Source organism: Siphateles boraxobius, unplaced genomic scaffold (assembly GCF_051911475.1).
Source record: "Siphateles boraxobius isolate OS27281-9 unplaced genomic scaffold, OSU_SipBor_1 11, whole genome shotgun sequence".
NCBI lineage: Eukaryota > Metazoa > Chordata > Actinopteri > Cypriniformes > Leuciscidae > Siphateles > Siphateles boraxobius.
This window is the reverse complement of record NW_027508711.1, coordinates 17,574,637-17,590,549: the sequence shown is the minus strand read 5'-3', so window position 1 is coordinate 17,590,549 and position 15,913 is coordinate 17,574,637. Positions and strand designations below refer to the sequence as shown.

Sequence of the window (15,913 nt, the reverse complement as noted above, 5' to 3'; positions counted from 1 at the left end):
TTGCGCTGGTTCAGAACCCGACTCTGCGCAGTAGTGAGTGAAGTGGAGCCTCGGTATCAATATCCCAAAGAATCGGTTAGTACAGTTTACTGCAGAACAACTCATGTCGATGTGAAATATGGAAATATAGAAAATAAAGGTAAAGCTCCAATCTCCTCCCGAAAATCCCGAAAAAAGTCTGTTGGTTCCTCAGTGACTACTTCACTCAGAGAACATGTCAATCTCAGCTGTCAATCATGACATCACACTCCAATTTTTATAGCATCAAATAATTAACTCAAACCAAACTTATTTAAAAAAAAAAAAAAAAAAAAAATTTTAACTTGCATCAGTGTGATTAAAAACTATCTAAATTGACAGAAACTATCTTTGGAATAAACTTATACAGGTAGATATTACAGTATGCTAACATCACAGACAATGGCAGACAGTGACTAAGGCAGATCTGGCATAATGTCAATAACACATCTATAAATGACTTAGTTTCTTTACAGTTATTGAGGTAAACATGCCTAAAGTACAGAAAAAAGGTACCGTTGGGTATATATCGCGCCGTGGAGGGTGAGGAGATGCTACGGTAGGTGGCCAACCAGAATAATACTTTTACTGCCGCCGTTCCGCCGCGGCGGTAAAATTTGGGGTGTATTTTTTTGCTGCCTTTTACCGCTAAGAGGCGCTACAATCATAGACTTTGAAAAGTGTCCGTTAACTCCTTTATTCTCTATATTGCGTAATCTCTGCCGCCACGCTGCGGCTCATTCAGAGCGATTGAAAGCTGGTAGCAGATGAATTCAAGTGAAACGTAGTTAGAATAATTCATAATCACAATTCTGAAATTACTGAAATTAAATTGAATAAATAATGAAAACTTAAAACATTGCAAAAGAAACATATTAGGCTACATCAATGAGGCTTTGCAAGAGCATAATACGTTGACTGAAAAGCTTTGAGACGGTAGCTCACGCAACGACGAGTGGTCAACGCAACGACATGTGCCTCTCGGAGCTACAAGCGACCCGAGATCAAATCTCATTGTAGCATACATGCTGTTAGCCGACAGCGTTAATGTTTTACCGTTCTTGATGCTCAACTGTTTATTAGCGAGTTTGACTGTTTATTTATTTAAAGTCAAGCGTTTTGTTTAATTAGCAATGTTTACAACATAAATTTGCTACATTCCTGTAGAGCCGCTGCCCAGACAACAAAACTGATAAAGGAAGATTGTCAGCCGATTGCGTCCGAAAATAAAAATGAAGAAGCTTGTCTTTAGTCTGCTAAATTATTTTGTAAAAAAACACCAAGATTACTTGAAACCCCATCGAACATTTCAAGGTTTAAATAAAGTGTCGGGACAGTTTTTTTAAAATTTAAATTTATATTTTAAAGTTTATTTCCTTTGCGACGCAAAATAAGAAACACAGAATCTTATTCTTGCGACATTTTAAATTTGTATTGCCAAAGAAATTGCAGCTAAATTAAACAATTAAAACAGTACAAAACGAAAATAGTCCAAAGCAACATAAGACCCTGGAGCAGACAAGGCAGACAAGACCCTGGAGGCGATGATGGTGGAAGTATCCATGATGATGATGATGGGCGGAGTTGCCAGGTGGTAGAGACCCAGAGCACAGCAGAGATTGACTTGCAAGTACATGGCGCAGGCAGAGTGACGACTGAACCCGGGACAAGGGCACCCGGTGGAACCGCAAGGCTGAGGGTCTCTGGTGGAGCCAAGGGTGGGAGGAGCCAAGGAGGAGCCGACAGGTCGACAGGCTGAGGTGGAGCGTGGGGATCAGAGGCCGGAGACGAGGGATCCTCTCGCTTGGTGAATGCACGACCTGAGGCTTCACAATAGCACAAGGCATCACAGGGGATGATGAAGGGCTGCTGGTATCCAGCTGAGGTGGAGCTCATTCCTCACAGCGAGCGGAAGAACTGTCTGTCGGCGGGGGGCTATAGCAAAATCTCCATGGTGCTGGGTGGTGGTGGGCTGGGCTCTGGGTCTAGCTGTAGTCTCGATCGAGGGGAGATGCTCTTCAGGATGTCTACAGGATGATGGCAATTTGCCCTGATCCAATACAATGACAATGTCAAAAGGAGCGCTGACGGCGAAACTGCAAAACTCCACTGTAAAGTCCATCAGTTCCAGGCCTCTCCGGGCCAATACAGTAAAATTAGCTGCATAATGAATTCTGGGTCCGGTCTTCTGTCACGATGTGTTGCAGGCAAATGCACAAAGATGATGGTGAAGTTTTAACACAAAGTTTTTATAATAATTCAACTGCCACAGAACAGAAGGTAGGTGCAGAGTAGTGATGGGTCATTCATGAACGAAAGACTCGGAAGCATGCATTATAATGATTTCTTAATTCAAAATATGATCAAGATTGCGTAGGTGGATGTGTTCGGGGAATTTGGCTGTTAAAAGTTTAACATTTAAAGCCACTCAATCATGAACGAAATGACTCTAATAAAAAATTATTTCATTTTGATGAACGAGATCTAACGAGAGAGTCTGTAAAATGATTTGAACTTCCCATCACTATTACACAGGTGAGACCATACACTAAACAAAAGAAAAGGAGGACCCTGAAGTAGTAGTACAAACATGGTAAATAAATTAAACATAGCTGAACTAAAATAATGAATCATATCAGTAACCATCTTAAAATCATGTGGGTATGTTTCTCACCACTAAAGATGGTGGGAAAGTCAAACAAAGGAAACCAGAAAACGAAATGAAACTAAGATAGAAACAACTTAATATATGTAACCGTTGCACAGTATTTTAGCATTTGGTGTGACTAAAAGACTAATTGTGTGGACACTGTTTGAAGGTGGTGGTTTTGTAAAACGACTGTTTTTGTGCGAGAAGCCTTGAGGCTTTTTATGCAAAAATAACAGATATGAATCTGTCCTGCATAGAGGATTCTTCATATTGTAAAATTCATAGTTGTAGCTAAACTGAAATTAATAACTTCCGCTAACCAACATCATTTGTTGTCAAAGTGTCAGCATGAACTGAGCTGTGTTTTCAGCACTTGAAACATTTATATCTGTTATTTTTGTTTTTCTTCCCTGATTTCTTCGGTTGCTCTGGCAATGGTGAAGGATGGAGAGCGCGACAAAACACTGATGGTAAATACATTCACTTTAAATAATGTTTTGCTAACAGTCGCCCCACAATGCATCTGTGCTTTAATGCTTTTGTCTAATAATTCATAGTAGTAACACTGGTACAATGAAGCTCAGCAGGAAAAGAAATCACCCACAAGCACTGTCAGAAATGAATGGCTAGCTAGACTTATTTTTACCTTTCTTTTTTCTTTTTTTACATTTTTTTACCTTTATCAGGGCATTTTTCATTCTAACCAAATGAAAACACAAAAACATGTTCTCCAATTAAGTCAAACAACATATTTTCAATGTTGGCCATTATTATGACTCAGTTATGACCATTATGTGTAAAATCAATTCAGCATTAAATTCAAGTAGCTGACAATATTTCAGTGTTTAATTTCATCAATCTACTAACCTCTATGTTAAGTTTATGAATATGTTCTTAATTTTTTAATATTTTAAAGTTTATTATGATTTTAACAGCACTTGCCTCTGATACAGTTAATATTTATTTAGGACATTTTTGTCACTGTTATTCAACCCAAGTTGATTTCTGACCCTGCTCACAGGCATGTTAACTGCACTAGTTATTAGTCTTTAGTTTGCAAACTATGATGATTATCAGAATGCACTTGACTTGATTTTGCTTGCATCACAGTTAGTGCCTCTGAGTTGCTGTATGAGTGCTTTTGTACGGTGGCCGACAGAGCTCAACGTGCTGCAACCTAAAGAAGACACATGCAAATAGAAAAAACGCATGCAATTAGAAAAAAACGCATGCAAATAGAAAAAAACGCATGCAAATAAAAAAACACCCGCAAATTAAGAAAACATCTTCATCAGTTTCACAACACACGTGTGCTCCAAATACTCACAACACAACAAAATACAGAAACGCGCTGCAAAACTTCACAACACAACCAAATATAGAAACGCGCTGCAAGTAATACAGACCACAACGGAAATGTTTCCGAGGGAACCAAATAAGTGACGAACCCGGCTGGGACGTGCTTATTGCACGTGAGCATCCCTATGCCCTACTCCCTTACAAGGGCAGACGGCAGAGCTCTTCAAGTGGGACTTTGGAGTGAGCATGGCACTAGTGTGCCATTTATGTAGCCGTTTCGAACGCACTTGATGAAGGGAGCAGTGAAAGACAACTTCAAACGTAATTATTTTCACCTGGGATGTTCCCATGACAACGCAGCACGTTGTCCATCAGCTGAATAGCTGTTCTGAGGACAGAAATATAATGCTGTTAACATAACGGTTGCAAATAAATTTATTTTTACTTTACAAAAAAACTGTTAAAATATGCGTTGTATATATCCGTTATATATCTGTGTGTCAGTGTCTCAACTTTAAAACATTGGACCCTACATTACCTACACCTTCTTATGAAACTTTTCTTTATGAAAATTTAAACATAACATGAAACAATTTGTATAGTGTAACTCAGAGCCATAGAGAGAATGGCTCTGGTGTAATTGATGTAAAGATTAATATATTTCCTTCATGTTCTTCTTCTATATCTTTTTTATTTATTTTAGTTTTCAGCTCATTGTTCTTTTCTCATTTCTGATGACATTGAACATATTGTTAATACATTGTATATTGTATACAAGTTGTCATAAAAAAATAATCTCTGTATGTTTTGCGGAAAAAAAAGTTATAATAAATAAAATAAAATAAAGTAGAATTTTGAGCTGTAAGCAAAGAGTAGAAGAACTATAAAAAGTATACTATTACAATATAATATTATAATATTATTTCTATATACAATATTATTTTAATATTATAGTTTATTTATATATAAAAAAAATAGGCTTTCACTTCTTGTCAGTTCTTTGCTGGAAGCACGTCCCAGCCGGGTTCGTCACTTATTTGGTTCCCCCGGAAACATTTCCGTTGTGGTCTGAGTTACTTGCAGCGCGTTTCTGTATTTGGTTGTGTTGTGAGTATTTGGAGCACACGTGTGCTGTGAAACTGATGAAGATGTTTTCTTAATTTGCTGGTGTTTTTTTCTATTTGCATACGTTTTTTTCTTTTTGCATGCGTCTTCTTTAGGTTGCAGCAGGTTGAGCTCTCTCGGCCACCGTACTTTTGCATTGATCCGTTTTGTTGATGTGTCTTTACTATGACTAATGGGAAGACATTTGAGTCAGAGTGCCTCAAGCCTGCTAAACATGTTTGAGACATTATTGTTTTATTTGAACCGTTAATGAAAAGAGGACGTGGGGTGTCAAGCAGTGTTCTGGGAAATGAGGATAAAGCTAAATTGTCTTTTGATCACTTTTCCTCATCTATTTAGTTGAAAGGCAGACATAAATGGATTTCCAAGCTCTATTTATCAGGGGGAAAATATGCTTATATAAAAAAAATATCCTTAATCGAATATATATTATCTAAAGTTTTCTCAATCTTCTCTATGCAGATGTGGAAATTATTAAAATGTTTTGGGAATGTATGTTTTTATTAAAAAAAAAAAGTTCAAGGTCGTTGTACACTTTGTGTACGTTGTACACATACACAGCATCAAACGTATCATATAGTACATTCATATACACATACAAATAGACAGTAACTAAACAGCATATTATATTTAATAATGAATAATTAGAGAACATTCTGTATATGTTATATTTAGAGAGAAATAGAACAAAGAGGCACAGAAACTGTTTTTAAATGGCAGCATATACTTGGCAATTGGATGCTTTGAAATGCTTCAAAATGAACAATTCTGTACAGCAAGTTGGGTCTCTACAGACTGTTGGATGGGATGTTCTCCACACCAAATGGAGGGATCCTCAAAGGTCTTTGGCTGAGTGCTTGGCAGTAGATTGGTAGAGGTGGCGTTTGATTATTCATCTGTTTTGGCTTACAAGTCTGTAATAATTCCAAGCATGTCTGACTTTAAGCTTTCAGAAGTTTGTAGAAATGAATAAAGATGTGACCGTTATGTTCTCATAATGTGTACAGCATGTGCTGGAATGGCTTTTTACAGGGACGCTTCAACCAAAACTGCGTTCGGCCAATCAGCGTACACTAACTTCACAGATAGTTCCTATAGTGCTGGTTTAGTCCCGACTCTGAAGTATGAGCTAAATTAGTTCCTCCAAAAGGACTTCCTAGGACTAAAATCGTTCCTAGTTCCTGCGGTGCGAACACGCCACAATCCGGGATCTTCCGCTAATAGTTTGAGAAACTTTGAAAAGGTTCCTCCAGTGCGAAAGCCCCTTTATTTAGTTTTACTAGACAGTTTTACTGATCAAGACACTTAATCAGTTTGTCACTTTTCCTGATTACAGCTAAATAAATTCAATCTACAAAATCTATCTTTTCTGCAAAGTCTATTTGAGTTTTTTGGGGGGTGATGCTATAACCTCAAACATCAGAGGCACTCATTGTAATTGTAATTCTTCTTTTTTCCAGGGCAGCACAACTATCTCTGCGCTGGAAGAAATGATTGCATAATCGACAAGATAAGGAGGAAAAACTGCCCGGCATGCCGCTTCCGCAAGTGTCTTCAGGCCGGCATGAATCTGGAAGGTGAGGATGCTCTGATGGATTGATGAGTGGTTGTCATGTGGCTCACTGGAGTGATTTATGACCTTTATATGCCACAGCACAGGAGCGCAAGCCAGCAAGTAAACTAGGAGTGACATTTGTGAGGAGTTTCCCGAAAATTATAGATTTCAATTGAACCGCTTTGAAGGGAAAAACTAAATTTTAATATGGTACACTTTTCGCATCAATGATCGAGGAATGTCAACTGAATAAAATGTCATCAAATAATCCAGTTCCAGTATTTCTTTTAAACGAATAGGCTTTTTTTTCAGTGCATGTCCTTAAGTAGGTGGAGAAAACACGGTGAGAACAGAGACTTTGTGCAGATTTTTCTTTCATGCGCAAAAGATGAAGGAAGTTCTAAAATGGCCAGCAAGCTTTAAGAAGGCAGCAGTGCCTCATTGACAGCGTGCTGATGTACTTCACAGATATTGGACAGGATTCATCCATCTCTGTGCAAGCCTTTAAAATTATGGATAATTTATTTGCGTGAAGCACCAAACAGGAGATAAAAAGACCTTGATGCAGTAGCTGCTAACTAAATCTGGGGGTTGGACCAGAGAGGCTTTTAGTTGCCATGGAAACATTTATGGCAGAAAGTTTAGAAAGGGGGACAAAATTACATTGTGCATGATGGTAAGCTCACGATCAACAGAACATGGATTTTACGAGAGGAAACCTCGTGATGAGGCGTTGGCACATCAAAACACACAGGCGTTCATTTATCCCTATTAAGCTCCATTCATATAGTCTGTGCTAAAATGTGAAAGATTCACTGGAATATTCCTTCATATAGGATCTCAGAATTCACCATAAATTACTAAAAAGCACATGCTAATTCTTACTCTGTAGTCATTGTCACTTGAGAACATTGTTTTTAATATAGAACATTAGAATCTGGATTTGTTCACTTCTGCTTTTGGTTGCTCAAGTCCGTTTATACAAAAATAATATAATAATAATTCCATACAATTACCTTGAATACACATTTTCTGTAATGAATATGTTCTAAGTTTAAATCAAATCATTATAATATTGGTGTGGTCCAATATGTCCAAAAGACTGTTTGTGCAGAGGTTTTTATTATTGTTATTCTCATTTTTAACCTGAGGTTGCAGTCAGTCATTTTATCAGACCGAATTTCATTAACAGCGTCAAAATCCATTCCCTCCTCAAAGAAAAGACTTAACATGAAAAAGAATATCTGAAAATGACATATTTTGTGCAGGTAACTGTCTTCCTCTTGTTTTGACTAATTAAAAAACAATAATGTTGCAAAAGTAGACGACGCTGATATCCGACCCAACGTTTGACATTACCTTATTAACACTTTTTTTTAACAACAAATGATTCCTCAGACAGTTGCCTTTTTGAACGAAGCAACAGAGAAGAGTTTACTGGCTTTTCAGAGATTTCGACACTTCAGCCACTGATAGCAGTCTATTGCAGTTATTAATAGAGTTATAGAGAGGGAGAAAGAGATTAAACGTATGTGAATTAATCGAGTCTGTGTGTCTTTCAACGGTGTCATACTAAAAGCGAAACTGTATGTTCATCTGCTCCAAGAACAGCACCGGTATTACCTTGCCAATAAGAAATATCATGTAGCTTTTAAGTTGTTATACTATTTTAATGCTAAAATCGTCAGAGCAGCTCCGTCAACACGTTTCTGTCAAAGTGTGTGTGTATGTTTGAGTGGGAGAGAGAGCGGGAGAAAGAGAAGTATGCTTTCCATACATGGTAAAACGTGATTTTGTGACTAAAAACATTTAGTCCTATTGTTTACTTTATTTATTTATTTATTTATTTATTTATTATATTCAGTGTTGTTGTTTTTTTGTTTGTTTTTTTGCTGTTGTCAGCTGTAAAAACCTTTTGAAATAATCATTTGGCGAGGTGATATGGAACTGTCTGTAATGCAGTCGAGACCTGCCTGGATCTACTTTAGCCGTGCGTTTCCCTGAAAATAATTGCACACCTTCGTTCGTCACCCAATCAGATTCAAGCATTCAACTGCCCCGTAGTATAAATAATATTATTGGATACAACTTTTGATTTTAATAAAGTTTTAGTAAATGCAGAAACCTGAAATGAACACTAAGATTAATAAATGCTTTAAAAGTATTTTTCATTGCAAGTTCGTGCAAACTTATGGAACCTTATTGTAAATAAATTTGACTTGACGACGTGCACAGAAAATGTACTTTGTACTTTTAGGGTTTCACTATATGAATTTTTTACTTGTTTTGAAGATGCAAACGTTTTTTAGAAATGATTGTTCTTATAATTTGGCACATGTTTTTTTAAACTAGATTTCTTTGTTACTCATCTTTGAGATCCTTGTCACTGAATCCTTTACAAAACTTGAACAGCAACAGAAGATATGAGAATGAATTTCCCAAAGGCTGTATCAAGATAAAAGATAAAAGTCTATTTACTCATGTAAGTGTCTTCACTTAAATCCCAAGAATCGATCTTTCAGTCTGTTGTTTTCAGTTGATGAATGAACAAAGCTTTGTATCGCTTCATATCAAATAAATCGCAATAAGCTTTGTGCTATGTTACTTTTGGTGTAAAACAAAGTCTCAGTTTTCAAATTCTGTAATTTTTATTGTGAAATTCAAACAATTTTGGCGCTCTTCAATGTGGCACGACAGAACACAGAGCAGTTTAAGCGACGCGGCAGAACGGAGCTCACATGAACAGATCATCTCTTACGCTTTACTACTAGTTACAGGGGGAAAAAAAGAACATGAATGAACAACAAAAGGTATGTTACAGTAAAACTTATAGAAATCCGTGTCTCATGTAACCGCGCAATCAGTGTTTCAATCCCGCAAAGTCGTCAATAAAACAGCTTGTAAGCAATTGATGCGTTCACGCCATGTCGTAATTACCGTAAATAAAGCTCTGTACGCTTTCGAATCGCTCTCACAGCACTTTTCTTCAAGTCGAACACATCTTAAATCTGCAGTGGTCAGGTGGTACAGTGGCCACGTGGCACAATTCATAGCTCTCAGAAAATTACGAGTTTACACATTGTAATCACAATTTCTACAAGCACGTGAAGGCTTTTTACAGTTCAGAATCGCTACGGTAATTACGACATGGAGTGAATGCACCTTAAGTCACGTACATCACATTTACCTCTGGAAAGCCAGTCAATGTCCCAAAAACTCATTAATCAGAAACATATACATCAAAAGGAGCATTTTGCTAAATATATGCATACATGCAAGAATGTACGGTTGTGAGGCGTTTGGAAAAATAGGTCCGCAGTTTTACAACGAATGGTAAAACACCTGTTGGAAAGCATCTTTGGCAGTGATTTTTTTGTGTGAGCATATCAGTGAACACCCCAGACCACTCGGTGAGTTTCACGTCTCTGTAAACTAAAGTTTAATGCGTTTTATGAATGATTGTTCCAATGCATCTATGAAACCATTGTAGAGGTGGGGGGGTGCTAACACAAAAACCTAAAATTCTCGGGCAGGCAGCATGTGTCCAAATTTCAATCTTAACCGATCTATTTCACCAGAAACGATCTTAAAACAGGGCTTTAAGTGTAAAATACCGAACTTGTCCTTTAAACATTCAGATGATTGTTAGATCAATGTCGTCATTGATTCATTATTATTCACATATCTCTCTTTTATTTCAGCTCGAAAAAACAAGAAACTAATGCGGTTGCGGGGACATTCGTCTTCAAGTGAGCAGGCGCCCACTCTGCCCGATGACAACATGTGCTCGCTGGTGCCCAAGGCCATGCCCCAGCTGGTGCCCACCATGCTGTCCCTGCTCAAAGCCATTGAGCCGGAGATCATTTACTCGGGCTATGACAGCACCATCCCGGACACCTCCACCCGCCTCATGACGACACTTAACCGCTTGGGCGGCCGCCAAGTCGTCTCTGCAGTCAAGTGGGCCAAAGCCCTTCCTGGTGAGCCCTCAGAATTATCCATACCTTATACATGTCAGAACTAGTGCTGTCAAATCGATTAATCACATCTAACATAAATGTAAGTGTTATATATAAATATATATACACTACCTTTCAAAAGTTTTGGGTGGGGAAGATTTTTAATGCTTTTAAAAGAAGTCTCTTCTGCTCACCAAGACTGCATTTATTTGATTAAACATACAAAACAAACCAGTAATATTGTGAAATATGATTTCAATGTAAAACAGCTGTTTTCTATGTGCATATGTAGGAAAGTGTAATTTATTCCTGTGATCAAAGCTGAATTTTCAGCATCATTGCTCCAGTCTTCAGTGTCACATGATCCTCCAGAAATCATTATAATATGATTATTTGATGCTCAAGAAATTATTATTGATTATTTTGATTATTATTATTATTATTATTATTATTGATTGATTATTATCACAGTTGAAAACAGTTGTGCTGCTTCATATTTTTGTGCAAACCGTGATTCATTTTTTTCAGGATTCTTTGAAAGTTCAAGAGAAAAGCATCTAATTAAAAAATAAATATTTTGCATTATTATAAATGTCTTTACTGTCACTTTTGATCAATTTAATGCATCCTTTCTGAAGAAAAGTATTCATTTCTTTAAAAAAAAAAAAAAAAATATATATATATATATATATATATATATATATATATATATATCGTATTGACTCCAAACTTTTGAACTGTAGTGTATACAGAAAATAAATAAGTGTTTATATAATACATGTGTGTATGCGATTAATCATTTTGACAGTACTATTTTACTTAACTTTTTTTTTAAATTAATGGGCTACTAGAAACTCATAACCAACCAAAGGCGTGAGAAAAGAAGCACATGATATTCTCTGCTCAGGCAGTGTGTCGTGGGCTTACTGGGCAAAAATGCTTGTGGAAGAGGATTACAAAAAGATCCAGATGGTTGAGCAAACTCATTTGGAGCTGTACGTCCCCCTTAAGGAGACCTATAGAAGAATACATTATGCTACTACAGCCTTTTTAGCATTCTGACAACACAAGTAATTATTTTTTAAGTGACATGACGTTAAGGTCATTTATGGTAACCCATACTCAGAATGGTTCATACTCTAATGATTATTTCAGTCAATTGAATCTGACATTTTATGTAACAATGGTTTCATGAACAATTTACACAAATTTGTTCTGCTCCAGTTTCATGAATAAAGCCCAGTGTCTTTGGAGGGTTTTGATGTCAGGAAAGAAGATTTGGTTTTGGTTTTAGTGACATCAAAATCATGTCAAAATCAGAACAGAGCGATGTCATTATGAAGTTGCGTCAGAGAGGTCTGAAGCAAGAGCAATCATATAATATTGTACAGGCTGAATCACAAAAACAAAGTGTAATTCAAACCATTTTACATTTTGAAACAAGGCCCTTCGATGATTCTTTGCAGCTCTTCGGTTCTGCAACGAATGTTCTTTATGTCATGAACTGTTTTGCTTGACTAGGACTCTTGAGTTGGCTATGGTGTTTTTAAAGAGTTACCGTCTCTGTCATATTCAGGGTTCAGAAACCTGCACTTGGATGACCAGATGACGCTGTTGCAGTGCTCCTGGCTCTTCCTCATGTCCTTCGGCTTGGGCTGGAGATCGTACCAGCAGTGTGATGGAGGGATGCTGTGTTTCGCTCCAGACCTCGTCATCAATGAGTGAGCCCACCTTTACTCCACACAATTGGAATGTTTTGACTTTAAATGACAGGTTATGTGGTTTACTTTAAATGACAGGTTATGTGGTTTTTAACACCGATTGTGTTACCATTTTTAAACTTCCAGACTTTTATCTTTCTTTATCAGTTATCAGACTTTTTGGTTACACTTTATTTCGATAGTCCACTTTAGACGTTCTACTAACTATAAGTAACTTTTCAACTACATGTTAACTAACTCTCATTAGAGTATTAGTAGAGTGTAGTAGACTGTCAGTAGACTGTTAGGTTATGGTTAGGTGTTAGGGTTCGGGTTAGTAGAATAAGTTGACTTGTAGTTGCCAAGTAACTTATAGTCAGTTGAAAGTCTGTTGGGGGAGCATCAAGATGAAGTGTTAGCAGATATTAAGCAGACAGTCTACTAATTCTCTAATGACAGTTAGTTGACATGTAGCTGCAAAGTTACTTATAGTTAGTAGAATTTCTAAAGTGGACTATCGAAATAGAGTGTTACCGACTTTTCTTTTTTGTCTTTTTAAATAGACTTTTGTTTAATGATGAAAAACACGAGACCTGTCTTGTGTTATATGTGCTCTATTTCAGTGTAAGTGTTTCCTTTGGGTTATTCTTAATGGAAATCTAGGTCTTTTGATATCTGAGTAATGAGCAAAGCAGGGCTGTGCGCTGACATTTGAGATGTTAGCTCTGGTCCTACAGGGACGAAAATGTAAATTGAATTGGACATGGAACATGGTGTGTGAAGATTCAGTCCATTGAACTTCACAAAAGTTAGCAAATCGTCAACTACTTCTTTCTCAGACATGCTTATTGTAGCAGCCTTAGGAGCTTTATTGCATATAAATAATACAATTTGCATTCCTAAATTAACATATACACATTTTTTTAAAAGTTAATAATATTTAAAAAAAGAAATCTGTTCAACTGTATAATGTAAAAAATAAATGCATGTTCAGTGAAATATCGTCTATTCCAAATGTGTCGCTTTCATAAATGTCTTAAAAATACAAAACAAAGTAAAACGTGCATTTCATGAATTACACAAGCTGTTTTTATATTATTCAGTCATATGTATTGCATGGAATGCTATGTGAGAAATGACAGCTTCTGGGTATTGAAACATTTGATGCACAACTAGGAAATGCAAATCCTACGTGTTGCATTTGTCAGTTTGGAAATTGCACATTATATCGCATATTCTTTTCTATCAATATATAATCCTATCGTCAATTAAACCTGTATAGTTTCACAGGCATGCTGCTTTATGTCCATGTCAAAGATAAAATTATCGGATGTTAGAATAAATATCTAGTTCAGTCATAAAACTCTAGATGGCGCAGACTGTTTGTCCTTTACATGAAATCTGCAAGCAATCACATCATTACCGCATGGTGGTCTCAGCTGATCCTGTAGCCAATGAGATTGCTTGCCCAACATTTAAATAGTCGGGTTCAGTGTTTGCTGTAGGGTAAAACCCTTCACCTTCCCCAGCTCCACCTGCCTAGATCTGCTACGGGATTTATTTATGCAGCAGCAGCTGCCTAATGTTCACAGCAGGGTGTCTCTGTATCTATTAGCAGTAGCAAGTTCATACTTGTGCAGCAGCAGCGTAGAAGATCTAGTCCACCAAGACCAAATACATTTACATTGCCATATTCATTATCATGCTAAAACCATTTCAAGTTGTCATGTTTCTTTTGTCTGCCATGATGTTTGGCCTATCTCTCTCTCTCTCTCTCTCTCTCTCTCTCTCTCTCTCTCTCTCTCTCTCTCTCTCTCTCTCTCTCTCTCTCTCTCTCTCTCTCTCTCTCTCTCTCTCTCTCTCTCTCTCTCTCTCTCTCTCTCTCTCTCTCTCTCTCTCTCTCTCTCTCTCTCTCTCTCTCTGTGAAATGCTTTTAGAATATACATATGTGTGTGTTAAAGGGAGAGGATGAAACTGCCCTACATGGGTGACCAGTGTAACCAGATGCTGCAGATTGCCAGTGAGCTGGTCCGGCTGCAGGTTTCCTACGACGAGTATCTCTGCATGAAAGTGCTTCTCCTCCTCAGTACAGGTATTGTACCAGCGGCCATCAGAATTCACACGTATATCACACTTACAGTGACCTCAAAAAGTATTTTGACACCTAAGTCATACTGAAAAAAATGTTTATTTTAAAGAAAGCACATATTTCACAATTTTGTGGTTTCAAATTATAACACAATGTATAAGTTATGTATTTGGACACTTTATCAGACAACAGTGGAACTTGTTCATAATTAATGTGTTGAAATACACCTGTGGATACTTTCATAGGATGAATTAATGCATTCATGTGACTTCAGTCTCCAACTAGATTTTGAGGCCACTGTATTACTGTCCTATGCAGATTTCCCATAGTATATTGGTATTATGGTGACACTATTTTACAGTGTCTTTGTTACTAATCTTACATGTACATACTATAGTAATAACAGTAAATTATGCATAATAGCAAACAACTAACCCTAAACCAAACCCTAACTTTAAATCTAATTATAGAGTAGCCACTTATTTGTATAATTTCACTGTAACAACATCACCTTAAAATGTAAAAGTGTAACCAGTATATTATTTATTGGCGCATATGCTTGTTAATGTACTACCTTGGATAAACTCTAGTAATTGAGTTTCAACAGGTTGTCTATAAAAATATTGTTTATAAAATATTTAAATACATTTTTTTTCCCTATAATCCTGGAATGTTAGAAAAAGCAAACATCAGGATGAACTTTTATTGCCTCTAAATGAAATTGCTTTTATTCATGAAGTAATTTCTCTGATTTTATTTAACCATTTCTACATTAGCTTTGTTTCCATCCAAAGTTGCAAATTTAACTTGTGCACAAAATCAGAATTTCACATAAAAAACATTTGCAAATAATGCACCGTTTCCATCCAGTGAGCCAAGAGAACAAAATCGTCACTTCCTGATAAACTGGCACTAAATATTACTAAGAAAAATGGAAGTTGCTGCAGTAGGAGAAGTTACTGAATGTAATAATTTCATATATAATAAATTACTTGCGCCTCAGTTTGGGAACGCAGTCTTGTAAGACAGTTCTGATAATTATACCGAACCAACAGTCTTTGCTCAGGTATTTCATAATGACCAAAACATTTCAGATGCTGTCCAATGAGATCGGTCCGCTGGTTGGTCCACTTATGCTTCCTATCAACTATCGGTTTATAGTTAAACCAAGTACACTCAGACAATATTAATTTAAAATATGTATATAATTCCTTACTGTATAGTGCATAATAACACAAATTGGATATTATGTAATTTCTTTGACTTGATAAACTGTTAATTAATAATAATATTAATAATAATAAACAAATAATTGAACATCATTACATTGTTCTTTTTATAACTAAAATATATGGACATAACTTAATTTAACACTTAATTACATTACAGATTGTTGTGAATAAATTGTGGTCGTGCACTTTTAACAGCCAAATGTTGAAACATTTTCTATACAAAATTATTTAAAATGAATATTCCGAGTTTAAGACAAGCACAAGTAACAGCATTTATGACATAATG

At 36.5% G+C, this 15,913-nt stretch overlaps 2 protein-coding genes across 5 annotated transcripts in view; one reads left to right on the top strand and one right to left on the bottom strand.

Annotated features, from left to right (window-relative positions):
* The window catches only part of LOC143703835 (rho GTPase-activating protein 26-like), a 494,068-nt gene that overhangs the window by 333,182 nt on the left and 144,973 nt on the right, over positions 1-15,913 (bottom strand). The gene's annotated exons all lie outside the window — the stretch shown is intronic.
* LOC143703878 (glucocorticoid receptor-like) overlaps positions 1-15,913 on the top strand; it is a 75,566-nt gene that overhangs the window by 51,807 nt on the left and 7,846 nt on the right. For 2 of the 4 annotated variants that reach the window (XM_077197363.1, XM_077197352.1), the window contains exons 4-8: positions 3,112-3,138; positions 6,553-6,669; positions 10,349-10,627; positions 12,183-12,327; positions 14,268-14,398. In XM_077197363.1, coding sequence (XP_077053478.1) covers positions 3,112-3,138; positions 6,553-6,669; positions 10,349-10,627; positions 12,183-12,327; positions 14,268-14,398 — 699 coding nt within the window. The remainder of the gene's footprint in view (positions 1-3,111; positions 3,139-6,552; positions 6,670-10,348; positions 10,628-12,182; positions 12,328-14,267; positions 14,399-15,913) is intronic. The other 2 variants (XM_077197371.1, XM_077197359.1) reach the window with 1 other exon arrangement.